At 43.9% G+C, this 17,330-nt stretch overlaps 1 protein-coding gene across 1 annotated transcript in view; it reads left to right on the top strand.

The window, feature by feature from the left end:
- The first annotated feature begins 488 nt into the window (after positions 1-488).
- LOC147734762 (hemagglutinin/amebocyte aggregation factor-like) overlaps positions 489-17,330 on the top strand; it is an 87,471-nt gene continuing 70,629 nt past the window's right edge. Inside the window, exons 1-2 of the mRNA XM_086953044.1 lie at positions 489-782; positions 13,568-13,667. Coding sequence (XP_086809170.1) covers positions 704-782; positions 13,568-13,667 — 179 coding nt within the window. The 5' untranslated portion in view covers positions 489-703. The remainder of the gene's footprint in view (positions 783-13,567; positions 13,668-17,330) is intronic.

Genomic DNA, 17,330 nt, shown 5'->3' with positions numbered 1-17,330 from the left:
CCTCCAGAAAAGGATGCAGTTACCTTCTGGGGCTTCGGGGATCTGCCTGGTGTGACTCCAATAACTTGGAAGTAACTCAACACTTTGGATGCACTCCAGTCCAGTCCAGTCCAGTCCTCGTCCAGTCCAGTCCTGTCCAGTCCTGTCCAGTCCAGTCCAGTCCAGTCCTCTCCAGTCCAGTCCTCTCCAGTCTAGTCCAGCAGAGCATGAAGCCTTGCTAAAGAAGCAACATAAACATTGTGACACCCACTGCAGACAAGATTAGTGAGGGACACAGCGACAACACTGGCCAGGATGGGCCCTTTCTAACCACCCTATAAACACATCATGGTCATAAAGGTTAGTTCATTCATGGGTCAGACTTTACAGTATGATTCATTGTTACTTATGGGGGGGATCAATAAAAGGTTTATTTTAAACAAGGTTCCGGAAATCAGTATTTCTGATAACCAAGGTTCTTACGTCAGTGTTGCAAGGCTGCAAAGTCAATGTTTGACACAAGATTCAAAGCAGGTGGCACAAACTCATGGGGAGCGGGAGGAGGGCAGAGCTGATAACAAGGCATGTGATTTAATAAGCAAAGTATAAAAGCAAGAGGACAGGGATTGAAAAAGGAAAAAGCGATAGAGGAAAAAGTATTTTAAATATCATACTGTCCTCGTCTTTTCACATAAACCTGTCTCGTGCCACTCTGCCAGTCACCATGAGGGCATCAATCCTTCTAGCAGTCATCATAGCTACGGGGTTTGCAGAAAATGAAGTCTTCCAGGACGCGGCCACAGGTAAAATGCAAATATTTTATTATTTTCATTCAATGATATTCATTTCTCATTTATGTTTCCAAAGGTTCCATTTTTATTTCCTTCCACATGTACAAAAATTCATAACAAAAAAGCCTACATACCATACAGTTCCAGAATAAAATAATTAAAATATGACACATGAAGAGGGGTATTAGTTGTTGATCCACGTTGTTGTTGGTAGTTGTAGAGTCCGTGATAAGGGTGGTGTTACACCCCAGAACAAAAAAACGAACACCAGAATCCCCTTTGTGACTACATTTAGCCCTTGCAGCAACCAAGTCAAGAAGATCCTCAAATGCAATTGGACCATAATGAGAACCCAAAAGTTGTTTCAAGAACCTCCGCTCTTCTCCTACCAATGGGGAGATAACCTGGCAAACCATCTTGTCCACACTATCTCTTGCCCCACCAAACCTACACAACAGAACTCCATCACTGCCACTTGGGACCTACCACCATTGATCGGGCATTATGTCAGACCTTTAGTGTATGTGAACTCACATCCAACACCAAAGATTTTAAGGCCAACAACAGGTCCTATACACTCAAAACCTTCACCAACTGCTGGTCCCAAAATGTCGTCCATGCTACCCGATGCCACTGTGACCTGATATACATCGGCCAGACGACCCAAGTGGTTAAACAGAGAATCATACAGCACAAAAGCAGAATCCATTGCAAAGTTTAGACAGCTCCCTTGGTAACACATTTCCTTGAGAAAAATCACAGCGAACTAGACATCACCTGGCAGGTGATCGACCAACCTCTACCACCTATGAGAGGTGGAAACACTACTGAATAGGAGCCAGAGGCGCAACTAGAGCCAAATTTCGGGGGGGGCTAAGAAAAAATTTCGGGGGTGGGGGGGCTGAACCTTTAATCAGTATGCAGAGTGGAGCTGCAGGGCCTCCAACAAGGGGTGAAACAACAGCAAGGCATAATTACCATTCAAATGGTCTTTTAAAGACCTGTTAAACGATCGGGTGCAGCTCTGTGTGTGCCCGGGATCTGTCTCATCCCGGGCTGCCACACACGACGGGGGGGGGGGGGGCTGAAGCCCGGTGAGTTCAATGGGTGTTGCCCGCCTGATAGGAGCGAATGCAAATGGATCACACGCTGCAACTCAGTGAACCGGGGCTTGAACATCATTGACGAATAGAACAGTACCATCAGCCCTGCCAAGTGTCACGCATCAGGCGTGACGGTATCGCTTTTCAGTGTTGGTGTCCGCATCACCGCACGAAATTCATTTGTCACGCAAAGGGACCCCCCTGACTACCCACCCCCAGGCATGCTTTAACAAGAAGCCTTGGAAGATGCAATAGCGAGCTTACTGTGCCAAGGAAAGCGTGCATGTGTCAGACGATGTCAGCAATTTATGGTGAACTGGAGTGCAGCTCATCATCGTTTTCCCTGTGATGCCCCTTTCGCTGCAAGACAGAGGCCATTCGGGAGGCAGGCGGCAGGTTAGATTTTCCTCCGGCTGCCGGGTGCCCCGTGCCCCACTGCGTGTCTCAGCAGCTATGGTAAATACTACCCCCGGCCGCAGTGATTCATGTGCCCAGGGAGGTAGTGACTCTCGCTGCAGCAACAGTTAATAACAGAGCCACACACTAGTCTAGAGGAGTGTAACATCTGACCTGATCACGTGACTACTTGTGGAAGCCGAAGGCCCCCAAACACTTCGATCTCGCGCCTGTAAAAAAACAGTACAGAGTTGCGCCGTCACAGGTGCCAGGCCGCCCTTCAAAGTGGCGCCATGAGGATTGTGCTGACCTTTGTTACTGCACCAGGCTCACAGGTGGTCCGTAGGAAGTTTTAGTGCCGCTGCGGAGAACGAATGGTGCAAGAGGATAAAACCCTTTATCTTTGCTGTGTCTCTCCTTGCCCGAAGAAATTATTTCAATGCAGTAAGCCATTTTATTTAGGGGGATCACCGGTGCTGTGGAGGTCTCTCTGGCTGGCAGATGGCAGCCGGGTAAACAGCACGCAAAAATGAATTGCCACTACCGGCCAGTCAGGTAGAATAAAGCACTTCTATGCGAAGACAAGTGCTGCTTGGCAGTCTCCAGCGACGTCTGTTCAGGCACTCTTTAAATGCCGTCTGCTGTTGCAACTTATGTCCCCTTGGCCCCGCGCTCAGTATGGAGCATTATCCCCAGCACCTGTTTACCACCAGCAGTCAGGTTAGTCATTCATTCATTTTCGGGTCTACAGACTACTGTACTGTCAAATTGATCTCTGCAGCATTTGCTTATTAATACTAGATCGCAATGCCAGTGACAGCACACCATTTATTTCAGACTGAGCCTGGCAGTTTATTTCTTCACACACAGGACACATTGTATTTATGTTGTAACTGCGATAAATTGTCAGGCAATTTCCAGCGCAGAATAGCTGTAACCAGAGAGGAACAGAAGTTTTATTTTTGTTTTTTTTTGCAGTTTTTTATATAGCGCGAACTTGACCCGAATCGGGTATCAGAGCGCTTTACATAGCACCAGTTACTTTACATGAGGGGACACATTAATTTTTTGGTTAGGCACATATTTTCAGCAGCCACAGCAGAGTCAAGGTTTTGGCAGTATGGCTGTAATTCTTGCCATACTGCAGGCATCCAATGCTCATTGGTGGTCCTCCTTGATATATCATAGACATCCGTGGCACTCACATGTTCTATAATGCTATACCCTGCATTATTAAAGCCGCACAATAGCCTAATGCTTGATCTGGCTTAATGGTGATACTTCCTGGCATATTGTTGGTAGCAATCGAATGCTGGCACAAAAGTAAATATTTTTTCAAGTGTGTCCTTCTTGGCTCAGTAGTGGCTAGTTACTTCTATATTATAGTGCTACGAGGACCCAGCCTGCTACTGTAGGCACATGAATTTTCACATTGTTTTCAAATTGTATTACACACAGTATATGCTAGCCTACCACAACCTTTGCAGACATAGTTCATTATAAAGCAAGTGTAGACTTGCATTTCAGGGGTTTTGCTCCAGTTGCAAGATATTATTAGAACTTCTTGTGGATAAGTTCTGATATTTATCTCTCTCCATGCACCTCATTACATGTTTTTTTCTCATGAGAAAGTGTCACTTTAAGTGTTACACAGTTGGCAGTTAAATATCATTCGTAAGTCCACTAATACCATAGACATGTCACATATAAGTAATCTGAAAACTTGGCAGCTATGATGCCTGTTCTGCACTCACACGGAATTCCTCTCCGGTTAAGTACCTTCCATTTCTAGTGCTCAAATGGGTGTAATTTCCAATATATAGATATGTTTGCCTCGTCTTCATTGCTTGATTTTGCACGCGAAAAAGTGTCACTCACAGTCGTTGAAATGTCACTCATAATTACACTAAAATTATGAAAATGTCACACATAGCAATCTGAAACCTTGGCAGCTATGTACCATACAAATATGATCCTCTACCCTACATTCCAAGCATGTTATGTTCTGTTATGTTAACTCCATTTTTGAGCGCACAGCTGCCCCAGCTAAGGGGCGTCCCGGCGCTGCGCCTGGAAAGGAACACAACACGAACAGAACAACAAAAAGGATCAAAATGGAAGAAAATTAACAGCATTACTGATTTAGGGCTTACCAACACCTGCCTTACAGCTGTACCGTACCTTACTGAGACCAATTAGTACACCCCGCCACACCTAGATAGCTTATCCAGCTACATCTGTACCACACATTGTCATTGTGTGTATTGATCCTGTTTGTTTTTTGACACCGATACTTGGACTCATTGAGTTGTTTGATTGCACACTTACTAGATTGCAATTGGGTCAGATGATGCCACCAGCGACCCACTTGATACGTAATCTAGACCCTGTTCGTTCACACTTGACCCGAATTTGCCAATTCAATTGTTCCTGTTATTTATTTATATTATTTGTACAGCGTTTAATGTCCTGCCTATCCCATTGCGGTACACCAAAGTACGTGGTTGTTTTATCTATCCCATTTCGCCCTTTGTTTAACTATTTCAATTCATTTGTTCCTAGTATTCATTTATATATTAAATCGCACATCATTGATATTGGAGTCTATCAATCCGCGACACAGTTCAGAAGTTGAAAGTCTTTTTACCCCTTCCATAACCCTCCCTCCCTCGCGCGCCCTCCCTGCGTTTCCTACAGCAGGCTACTGCGTCCCTGACTACGCCCCTCCCACTGTCGACATTGCCACGCCCTGCCAGGGTTACATGACTGGCTGACTCCTCATTCCCGGAAGCGCAGCGTTTACTAAACCCAACCGGCTTTTCCAGACTCCTGAGACACCAGTTTGCTCTGCCCATGAGCGTGCCGGCCCAGCACTGACCCAAGGGCCTTTTCTGTCTTCAGATTCATTTACTTCCACGAATTGTCTTCCGCACAGTAAGCCCGCACCAGCACACTTGTATGCACCTTGGACGTAACGTTATTTCCCTCGTTTTTCCTTCCCGATTCCGCTAAGTGCAGACAAATCCTGTGCACACGTTTACAAGTTAGTTAGCTCTTTAGTAAGAACCCAAAGGGTTTGGACAATGTTCAAAAAAGAGTTCGAGATCGGTTTGATTTGCATTTATCCTGTAAGGGATCTTTCCTTACCTATACAGGCATGGGCGTCCGCAGGGGGGGGCAAGGAGGGGCGCTTGCCCCCCCCCCCCCCCCCCCCTGGAGCGACCCTCCTTGCCCCCCTGCAGACGCCCATGAAAACCATGACTTGAAGACGGGGTTCTCACTCTCTTTCCTCTCCTTTCTTTTATTTGCTTCCCTGTGAAATGGATCCAAAAAAGAGACGCTTTTGCTGGAAATGTTGCATTTTAATTCCAAAGTGCAGCATGGGGAATAAAAGGGTAAACACTTGAAAAATAGATAAATAACTAAATAAAGTAAGACAGAGTGGTAGCAAACTGGCAAAACTGATTTTATTCACACTGAAACACATTAGCGCCACTTTTACAGAGTTTGCCAGTGAAGCGCTATTTTTGTTTTCTTGTCTTTGTTTTCCCTGGACTTGGAATTAGTGCACCAATCCTGGAGGTACTGCAATGTGTGCATTGGAAAACAAAATGTGTGCTGCGGCTCTGCGTCCAGGGATGTGGTCTTTTTACCATACTGCTTACGTTTTGTAAGGATATAAGCAATGACCATTGGAATGGGTCCATTCAGGGGCCTGTAGTCGTGTCCTTAACTTTTCAGGCAAAAGCACTCAATGATTACTGAATAGTGAGTGTAAAAGCATTAAGGTAATCATGTTGTTCCTGCTTACATTTCCTATGGTTTGCAAAATTTAGGATTCCCTATAAGTGTTTGCTTTTTCCAGGATGTTGTTACTTTTTTTTTTGTAGGCCACATATTTCTCTTGTCTAGTGCGTAATTTAAATTGAGCTGCATCCAGGTGTTTATAGCGGGTAACAATTGGGTTGTAGTTGAAGACAGTGGGAGTTTTTCTCAGTGGGGCAGTACGGTGTTCAGTGGGGGAGAGGATGTGGCACTATGGTCAGAGCTGCTGAATTTGGAACTGGGAACCAGGTTCAGCCTTAATAACCAGTCCACCAGACCACTCTCCTGCGAGAGCACAATCACATGCTAGACCTTAGAAGGCTTCGCAACACCTTAGAAGTCCTGGTGTCTTTCGCACAAGCAGGTGGACCCTAGCATGACAAGTGTAGGTTAACCTTCAAGGCTTGTCCACCACTATCCATACTGAAGTTCACCTCCAGTCTTGCGGGCAGGCCTATGAAGCAGCACACCCTAAAACAACAGTCACTGAGGTCACAGCACCCTTGAGAAGGGCCAGCTCTAGGGCGGTGCAACCAGTGTGACCGCACCGGGTACTGACTTTAGGTGGAGGCATCATGTTTGCAAGTATATTATGGTTTTAAAAAAGCTTGCTGCCTCCTTCCTGGTCTCCAGCACTTTTCGGCAACAATAAAAATGTCATGATGACTCTGGTGATTAATCTTCTTCCTAGAGAGAGATCAGAATTTTGTCTAGTGGAAGTTTTGACTCATGGAAAGGTAGCTCAGAGGGTTAATGTACCTGCTGCAAAGAACATGCGCCATGCAGATCACAAAGTGCACATAATGTAAATAGGTCAGTGGACTACTGCTTTTGTCGGAGAGATCCTTTTGTTACTTGCAGTTTATAAGGTAAAATCCTAACTTAGAACAGTGAGCTATTAACTGTCATCTAAGAGCTGCATACAAACAGCAAGGTATAAATTAGAGCATTATGTCCTTCCCCCCGTCTTTGATTATCCTAATGTCCCAAAAAGTGTTCTTTTGGACAGAAATCAATTCTGATTATTAAGGAGAACCCCCAACCATGGTATTACGTTTTAAATTCCGGGTATTGTGTTTCTCCAGACCAATCACTATAAAACAATCCGGCTACTAGTATGGTTGTCATGTGACTCCTACACCTTGTAGTCCTTAGTCTTATGTAACATTTTCTATACAGTGATTTACACACATAGTGATTGTCTCTGTGTAATGTGTGTGATGTAAAGTGCTCTGACACCCTACAATGGTATAAGTGGCGCTGTAAATCAAATTAAATGCATCAGAGAAAGAGTGGTTATGGAGACTTGGGGGGCACAGTTAAAGGGTGGTAGTGAGGGAATCCATGGCAGAGGTGGTCATTGGGGGGGCTAACAAACATTAATGCACAGGACACCACCAGTGCTATGGCTAGCCCTGCCCTTGAGGCCAGTCTGCCTCACTGATAGGTACCTCCATTGGCCTTGTTTCAGCAGTAGTAGCTGCAACTCACCAGGGATTGGCAATGCAGGATTTGCACGTACACCAAACTAAGTTCGCAAACTTCACAGTCTCCCGTCTTCATTCACATGCACTTTTAACATGTGCTGCCTGCTGTGGGGCCACTGAAATTAATTATGTAGCAAAGGATGACAACATTATGCCGTAGTGTTGACTAAATAATGCATTAAAAAAAAGGCTGCAGCGTAATGCAGTATATTTTCAGATATTTTATTATTTTGACGTGTGTACACATGCTAACAGTCTCTGGAAAGATTTTGCCTTATTAGTACCAGTGTAACATACAAACGCAGCAGTGAGAAAGGTGACCAGTCAACCTTTACAATAGGCCATCCACTCCGCAGCAACACACGTCACATTTTATATTAACTTTTGATATGTTTGAGCTACAATCAATTTATTAGTTTAAATGTTCAGATTATGCAGCAGAACTTGCATTATGAGGCAAATATGGCAGAGCCATAATTTTAGAGAAAACATTTGCAAACTAGGATATTTTGCCATTCATGTTTGAACTGCTGTTGTGGGAAAAGGGTGAAGTGCTGATGACAAAAACTCCATGGCTCGGAGACAAATGGCTTGTGCTTCCACATTTTATCCTATTTGGTACATTCTGTAATTATTAGAAGCATATCCCACTTTGTGAATATATTTTAATGTCAATAACTCATTATAACCTTAAATAATCATGTGTATCCATTGGTTGATTAAACTGGGCAGTGAAATGCCAAACGAATAAAAAAAATTGGGATGTCTGCGCATTCTGGCCACACCTCTGGCTCCACCCACAGATCCAATCCTTGGGTTATTCCCGCCCTCTGATTCGCCACCCACTGTTCCCCTACTTCTTTTCCCCACTTCGACCACTGTGTAAAACTCAGCATCCCTGGACCTGTGATGTGCCGCCACTGCGGTCACCGCATGTGCCACACATTTACGGTGCTGGGCTTCTGCATAAGGGAGCTGGCCATTATTGTATCCCTACACGTGCGCACGTTGTCAGTTTGACATTGACTTCACGTAGAGGGACTCTAAGTTTCTTTTAAAAAATATAGCTAACATTTGGACCTATACATTTTATTTTGTATAAATGAATTGAATGTGTGTAAAAATTTAGCAATGCCCAGGGAATTCTAGTAAAGGGAGCACCCATTTGCGAATCACTAGCGTGTGTGGTTGCTGCATTATTTATTACTAACTTTGAAGTTGTGCTTTAACTTTGGATAAAAGTTATCATGAATTCTAGCACCAAGAAGCCAATATTGGTGAATATGTGTGCTACAAATAATCCCTAACATACACTGTGCATACAGTATATTTAATCTGGTGCTTTAATCATAGGCTGTTTTAAAGTATTCTGATAAAAATCGAATCGTGCTGAAGAAAGCCTTGGTTAGTGTTGGATCGAGGACCCGGAAGTCTGCACACCTAGCAGACAGAGATAAAGCACCTTGTCAGAAAGTTTAGAGTTTTCCCTAAAGGTGGTGTTTGTTGACCTGTGGCAGGGTCAGTCAGATGTCCTGGATTCCTGGCATTTAATTGAGTCTATTCTAGTTCTGCTCCCTAGTGTGTCTTGTGCCCCACCTGGCACACATCATGTCGGAGGATGGTGATGACGTTAACATTTTGCCCCCCCCCTGGAAAAATTTCTGCGGACGCCCATGTATACAGGGGCTGTTTGTTGTTTGGGTTTGTTCTCCTGACCTGTCTGCACCGTAATATCAGAACAAGGGCACAGTCTACTTATCTCACACTCGCTAGAGCGCCATTTCTTCCTGTCCCCAACCCAAACCCATGATCTAAGTAACTGGCAGGCCTCCTGTCTCTTCTTCCCAAGAAATCACCTACCTGATATTGGAGTTGGAAAATTAAATAGATATACTATTCCCACACTTAATTTTATGCACATTAGTGAAAGCGTAAGCTTTTACTATTCCCACTCCAAACAGGTTAAGGGTAGGGGAAGTATTGGACTTAGGAGAGGTAAGATTTACTATTCCTATTCCAGTCTGTGCTACAGTCGGGAAAGTGTTGAACTTCGGAGGTGTAAGATTTAGTATTCCCCCTCCAGTCTGTGCAAACATTAGAGAAAGTGTTTGACTTTGGAGGAGTTAAATTTACTATTGGCACTCTAGTCTGTGCAACAGTAGGGAAAGCGTTGAACTTCGGTGGGGTAGATTTGCTATTCCCGCACCAATCTGTGCAACAGTAGGAAAAGTGATGGACTTCGGTAGGGTAAGATTAAATTTACTAGTCACACTCCCTTTTATTTATTTGAGTTTTATATAGTGCTGGCTAGACCCGGAGGCATCAGAGCGCTTTACATAAGGTTCCATAAAATTACATCAGTTACAAGAAAACATTTCAAGAGCGTCCGAAGACAAAATAAATGGAGCTTAGAAGGGAAAGTGCATGGTGTAAAGATGTAGGATGGGGATAGGATGGATGGAGAGACGAAGGAGAGTCTGCCTAAAGTCCAGCTGGGTAGGTGATGGCCGAGGGGGAAGTCCACCGCCCATCTCCTCTATAGCTATCAGGTAGCTCCACCGGGCATCAGTCGAGCGGCTAGGTCTCAATGAGAAAACAATTAGAGAGCAAAGAGGAGGGATAAATGGAGTATAAGGAGAAAGTGGGTAGAGTAAAGGGGTAGGAGGGAGAGTACAACGGAGAGATGAAGTAAGGTCTGCCCAATGTCCGGCTGGGTAGGTGACGGCCGAAGGGGTAGTCTACAGCCCATCTCCTCTATAGCTATCAAGTAGCTCCACCAGGCATCGGCCAAAAAGCGAGGTTTCCACGGTCAGAGGTAGGTTCACAGATTCGGTATCCTGAAGGGTAGGCCTGATGGGGGATGTGATCGAGGCATGGTCAAAGTCAGTTTTTTTCTCAGGGGAGGAGCACGACGTGCTAGGTAACACTGTGGCAGCCATCTTGGGGTCAGGCATACTGAATGGAGACTAAAAGTGCTTTATTGAAACTCGACCCTTCCAAGATGGCCACCCCCATAATATAGCCAGCGAAGAGTCCTACCTTTCTTTTCACAGTCCAGACATTAGGGCTTGAAGCAGAGGACCCTTGACTACCAGGGAAATCAGCCCTTTCTTCCCCCCAGACTTAGCGGATTTCAAAGCCCACTAAAGAGTCAGAAGTAGTGCCTAAACACATTGCCACAACAGGAGCCCGTTGTCTGGGAAACAGTAGGGAAAATGTTGGACTGCGGAGGGGTTCAACTTATGATTCCCAATCCAATCTAAGCAACAGTAGGGAAAGTACTTCAAACGCATCACATATTTGAATAACCCTATTATTTTAGCACAAATATAAAACTCTTAAAATTAACATTATTAATTGAACAACAAATATTATATATATATATATATATAATATTTGTTGTTATATATATATAAAGAAAAAACAATTACATGATTACTAAACAACTTATTAATTAAAAATAGTTTTTTTATTTATGTATTACGTAATTATCTTCCCACACTGTACCCCTACAAACCTAGCAGCCCACACTTAAAATAACTAAAATAAATTAGTATAACACAATGTAGATAATTGATAATCAATTAACTTATTAATGAATAATTATATTGGTTAATTATTATTACTTAACATCCCACTCTAAACCCCTAGCATCCCACCAACCCGCAAACAAAATATAACTAAAATAAATCAATAGTACATCATGTACATTATTAATTATCAATTAAATAATAATTAATTGTCAATTAATTATTGATTAACTTCACACCTTAAAGCCCTACAAACCCAACAGCTCATACTCAAACTATAACTAAAATCTAAAGTTATTACGCAATATACATATATATTAACCAATTAAATAATTAATAATACATTAATAATTGCTAATTATTACTTAATTAACTTCCCAACTTATACCACTACAAATGCAGCATCCTGGACTTAAAATATAACTAAAAATGTAATGATTGCACAATTTACATAATTAATAATCAATTAAATAAAAAATTATAAATGAGTAATTCATTGTTATTTCCTAAAATACTACCCACCCTGTACCCCTACAAACCCAGCAGACCGCGCCTAAAATATAACACAAAAAAATCATTACACAATATACATAATTAATAAACCACTGCATTTTTAATAATACATTAATAATTAATTGTTAATTCATTCTTGCTTAACTAACTTCCCACCCTATACCCCTACAACACTATCAGCTCAGTACAAGACTATAAGTTATTGTTAGCAATTAAATAAAAATGTATTAATCACTTAAAACGACAAATATTTAAAAATATTTTCAGAATTATACAAACAGTAATAGCACATAAAATTAATATATGAACTAAAACACATTAAGATAATTTAAAAACTGTATTTTTTAAATATTGACAACGATATTAACAACAATATCCTTAACTCCTTCGACGCTCATGACGAGCTGAGCTCGTCATGAGCCACGGCGCTCCGGTGCTCATGACGAGCTCAGTTCGTCATGGCCCGTGGAACGCTCAGGTGCGGGGAGAATTCCAGGTGTCAATACACCTGTGACGAGCTCAGCTCGTCCGGAGCGCCGGAGCTCATGACGAGCTGAGCTCGTCATGAGCATGGGGGCGCTGTGCGCCCCCCCCCCCTCCCAGCACAGCGGGGGAATAACCCCCGCAGCAAAGGGTCTAACCATGTTACCTGAAAAAACGATATTCTTGACAACAATATTTCTACACTACAATATTTTTTTTCCAATATTCCTGGCTTCTGATATTAACTCAATATTTTGGCCAAATACATTCATGCTGGATGGGCATAGTTTCTTTGCTACACTTGTGTATTTTGTATTATGCTTGGATTTTTCACAATCTATATGACGTCTGTGATTTAACATTGACTGCAGCACACCCACTCTGACAATTGTTCCAGCACTGCTCCCTATGATCAAATTTGCTGCATTGTTATAGAAGCACTTCAGTTATCTTGTTTTTTAATAGGAACCTGAAGAGCTTGTTAGCCAGTCATCTTAGCAGGGATACACTCACAAGGGCAGATATTACTGCTATGATCTTAGTGCATATGCTAGAGCAACCCGCGCCTTTACGCCCTTCCACCTTCACTGTGACAGTATTTATGGCGCAGATCCCAGATAGCAATACTAAAGTACTTTACTTGCAGGTCTGGGAGAACAAACTTCATACCAGAGCCGCCATCTTGAAATTCTCTATGGAAGAAGGAAGGTGAAGAGGCAATGAAGGTTTTGTGCAGGCGTAAGTCGTTTTTTCCACAGGGATGAGCCTTGTATGATTGCCCGTGGAGATGGCTGCGTCATATTCTCCTCACTCTGCTGAGTTGTAATGGTTAATGGTGCATCACGTGCTCCAATCAGTGGATGAATGTGCTACAGACTGGTCCCTGTGGAAAATGTAGGTCTTTACCGATGATGGAATTTGGGGACCGAGACATCCCCATCCATCGAGCAATGCCCCCCAAAAGCAGTGCACTAGAAGAAAGGCTCTGTTTTTGACATTGGAGGGGGTGAGTTGCTGAAGGGAAGGGTGCTGGGAGAGGAGGATAGGTTGCATGTGTAATGTTATACAACAGTCAAATCATTTAAGGGCATAGGGAGAGGTTAGAGGTTCCATATATGATTTTACAGGACAGTGAGATTATTTACGAAGCAGGGAGAGAAGAGATTGCCTACCTAAAATGATATGATAGTGTCCATTGGCAAGGTACAGGAATAGGACGTAAAATTGTATTCCTAAGACATACATACATCCCTTTGGTGTCAGCCTCTTAATATCTCAGGATGGAATCACCTCATGCATGTCAGTGGAGCTCTTCTGCCTCACCCGCCTCGTGGGTAAGGTAAGGGCACAAGGCTGATGCTAAAAGTGGGCGGGGAACTTAGCTACCTTCAACATGTACAAAAACAAAATGCAAAATTCCTTGGCATATAGTCTAGTAACTCTCTTTTCATTTTATCTAGAGGAGAGCGAATATAAACTGGGCTCTCGATGGCAGAATGGCTACGACCAGCCACTGTTATTCGCTTGCCCGGGCGAGGAATCGATCAGCGCAATAACAAGGTATGATTAATGCATCCACTAAATGTTCATTGTTAATATCATCATTGATATTGCTGTAATGCACTGCACAGGCACTCTGCATTGTTCTTCTGATTGTTGTTTAATCCCTCCCCTGTGTCTGGCATCTTTCCTGCCATGTTTTACAAGGTTTCTCCTTTTCTGCCTCTGAAGAAACTCAAGACTAGTATCACTCATTTTTCAACAACAACCAGATTCTACTGAAACTGGCCTGCTGCTGCTGTCATTCCATCGCACAGCCTCGCACCATGGTGCAGGGGTGAGTGTGCTCTTTCTAGCATATCCTTCCAGAACAAATTCCTATGTCTAGACAAAAATAGAAGGTTCCCGCAGACAGGATTTGTGACATCTACTGCAGCCCACGTACAATACATTGGGGTTGATTATGATGGTGGGTGGATCGCCATCGCAACCCGATTTACGCCCGCCATATTATAATGGCAGGGGGTATCGTAGCAGACGCAAAGTGTGCTTTTCTGCCGGTCGGCAGTCGTTCCGATTGCCGGCTGGGCGGACTTGGGCCACAATATGGTGGCGTGCCTAATAGGCACCACCATCCATATTAGGAAGTCTGTCTCTCAAGGCCTTTCCATGGCGGCAGGCGGAGATTTCAATTGGGGGCCCGTTACGGGCCCCTGGGGGGGTGGGGGACTGCACTTGGGGGTACCTACTCTAGGGTGGTGTCCTAATAACCCCCATTGTTTTTTTTTGAGTTTTTGAGAAATAAACACATTTCTCCTTGTTAACACTTGCTTCAAGTCAGTGTTACTTTTGAACACAAACCCCAATCTGGCTACTTTAGAGGATATAAGTTTGCATTAAAAACTATTGGTGTTTGTGCTCACCTGTCCTAGTAATGCCTCCTTACCGAAAACCAAAACTGTGCAGAGCAGAACACTGTTTTTGTGTGCTGAGAATAAGGCACGCTTCCAGCACAAAACACCTTTGGTATTACTTACCAGTAACAAATACCCTGCATCCCTTTGCATTGCTTTTGCTGGTGCAAGCCTTAGTAAACCTGTGCCAAAATATTCTCCCCTTATTATGTAAGTTGTTGCCTTCTTATTTCTTTCCTTCCCTTTCTCTGAAAGATCAATAAGTGGACTTCCCATCAACAGCTCATCTGCTTTATTGACTCAAGGTCAGCCCTTTCCCTTGCAATGAATTTGGTCTGAACCCTTAGCTATGGGCACCTGGAAAGTCTTAATTTAACATGGTATTTTTTGTAGTTTCAGGACACCCAGGCTTTGCTCTATCAAACTCTGGGGCACGTGTACAGGGCCCTATAGCCACCACAACATCACCTATAGTGACGTTGTGGTGGGGCTGCACCTTATGTACAAGGCAGTGTTAAGCCACTTAACGTGGCTTACTGCTGCCTTGTACATAAGGCCCCCTTTCACGCTATGGTTAGTGTGAAACGGGTGGGCAGTGGGTGTTGCGGTAAGAGTTCCACCACAACACCCATTCATTTTGACGCTGCCCCCTATGTACAAGGGTGGCGTACATAGGAGGCAGTGCCAACATTAAGACGAGTTAAAAACGTGTCTTAAGATGGTGAACCGAGGAGAAATGCATTATTTCTCCTTGTTTTTGCTTATTCCATGTGTGCTACCTTGTGCAGCACACATGGAAAAGGAAAAAGCCATTGTTTGTTTATGTACAGGAAAGCGTCCCTTCCTGTGCATCGACAAACTTTTGTTTAAAAATGCCATTTTGTCACTTTCATGTGTGCTACATGAAGCTGCATGCATGTAAGTGACAGAATGGCATTTTAATAGTTTGTGTGCAGGAAGGGACACCAACCAACACATAAGCAATCCTCCCCTGCACGCAGACACCCTTGCACTAAGGTGCAAGGGTGCCTGCGTTGGCTCTAAGTTGATAAACTTAGCGCCATTGCAGGGGGAAACATAGGGCTGCACCACATTCGTGTAAATATTGTGCAGCCTTGCGTTTCAGAAGTGGCGGAGAGAGGCGTGAAGCCTGAAAGGCTAATGCCTCTCTCCGTCACTTCACTGTACGTATGGCCCTCTGTGTTCATTATGTAGGAACCTCACAAATTCACATCAATGTTTGTTTCTTATCACTTGACTCCTCTGTGTACCACATATGTAAAGAAGAGATTCTGCAGTTGTCACAAACACCAGGAGCCCTATTATGTAGAGGGCGCACTTTCCCTGTTTGCGCCCAGCGCACCTCAAAACAGGTGTGTCAGGTACAAACAGGGAAAGTGTGCCCTATTACATGGAATGCGCTGCCCCCATGTCAGCCGCAGACACGCACTGCCCTGGGTCAGCCGATTCCTGTGAAAAACAAAGCAGCTGCTTTGAAACCGCTCCGTATTTTCACAGTGCAGGCAGCAACCTGCTTGCAATTTTAAAGGTGATTAGAGATCCCCTTGTAGGCAGGTGCAGTCAGTGACTGCACCCACCTGCAAGGTATTGTCAGGGGTGTCCATGTGACCAAATTTGCCCCCTCCAGAGGGCTGCCATCAGGGAGCGCACTGACAGTGCACCACCTTTCAGATGGCCCACTGTCAGTGCGCCTACTGAGAGCTTCTGTGCCTCTGCGCATGTAATACGTCGTGGGTGCAGAGGCACAGGGATTCCCTCATTTGCATGGGGCACACCCCCATGCAAATGAGGGAATGCCCCTTGAAGATAGCGCTGGCACTTTATGTGCACCAGCGCTATTGGTATTACAGAAGGGTCCACACAATCGTCTGCAGCCCCTTCCGTAAAACAAAAGTGCCCCGGGGAGTGGAGAGCAGACGCCAACGCCTGTTGCGCTCACGGGGCACTTACGGAAAACTGCCCCAGTTAGGTTAATAGAGTGATTACCATAGAGTCTCTTTATATCTCACCATAAACCTTTTAAATGCAGGCCATGTTTCCTCATTTTCCCTTTGCTGCTGCTATAGTGCAGTTTGTCAGTTTTAGGTTTTGCCTACACAGAGCTTGCGCTGTGCTTGAGAAATCTATTGTTTTTAATATAAACTTAAAATGAGCTTACATCCCGCCTCCTCTCTTTCTGCCTTCTCATTGGTTCCTGTGCATGCCACTCCCTTTTCCTCCATTTCTATTGGCTGTAGCATATGTTCTGGCATTTACCAGTGCTTGTTCCTCGTCTGCTTCACTTAACAGTTTCCCATTGCCGAAATTCTGTTAACATCCACTTTCGTGGAACTCATTTTTATGAAGTTTTGCGTCTCTTTGCTTTTTACTCTTGCAGCATATTTATATAACAATTTATCACCGGGTTAGATTAAGTGATTTGCATAGAATCACAGGATATTGCGCAGCGGAGACTCAAACGTACCCCTGCTCTTGAGTCAGCAGCTCTGGCTGCTGTACCACATCCTCTCCACTCCCATGTTATTTTTTTTCTTCTTCATTTTGATGTTCCACGACTAAGCAATTACTTCCTTTCCATAGTGTTGTAAAGCCGTAATTCCGCCTTTGGCATTGCTGCATTTCCCATGATAGATGGGCTAGTCTGTAGCAGAATAGGCTTAATCTGTGAGCGAGATCTCATGTTTTTTTCAAGATGAGCCGCTTTAAAAACACTTTGACCAGTGGCGGCTGGTGAAGTTTGGGAGTGCTAAACTTTAGGCAGACAGATGTACCCCGGCACTCAACAATA

This window comes from Lissotriton vulgaris, chromosome 1_2, assembly GCF_964263255.1.
Source record: "Lissotriton vulgaris chromosome 1_2, aLisVul1.2, whole genome shotgun sequence".
Lineage (NCBI taxonomy): Eukaryota > Metazoa > Chordata > Amphibia > Caudata > Salamandridae > Lissotriton > Lissotriton vulgaris.
The sequence above is the reverse complement of the archived record's forward strand: the minus strand, read 5'-3'. Positions and strand labels throughout refer to the sequence as shown.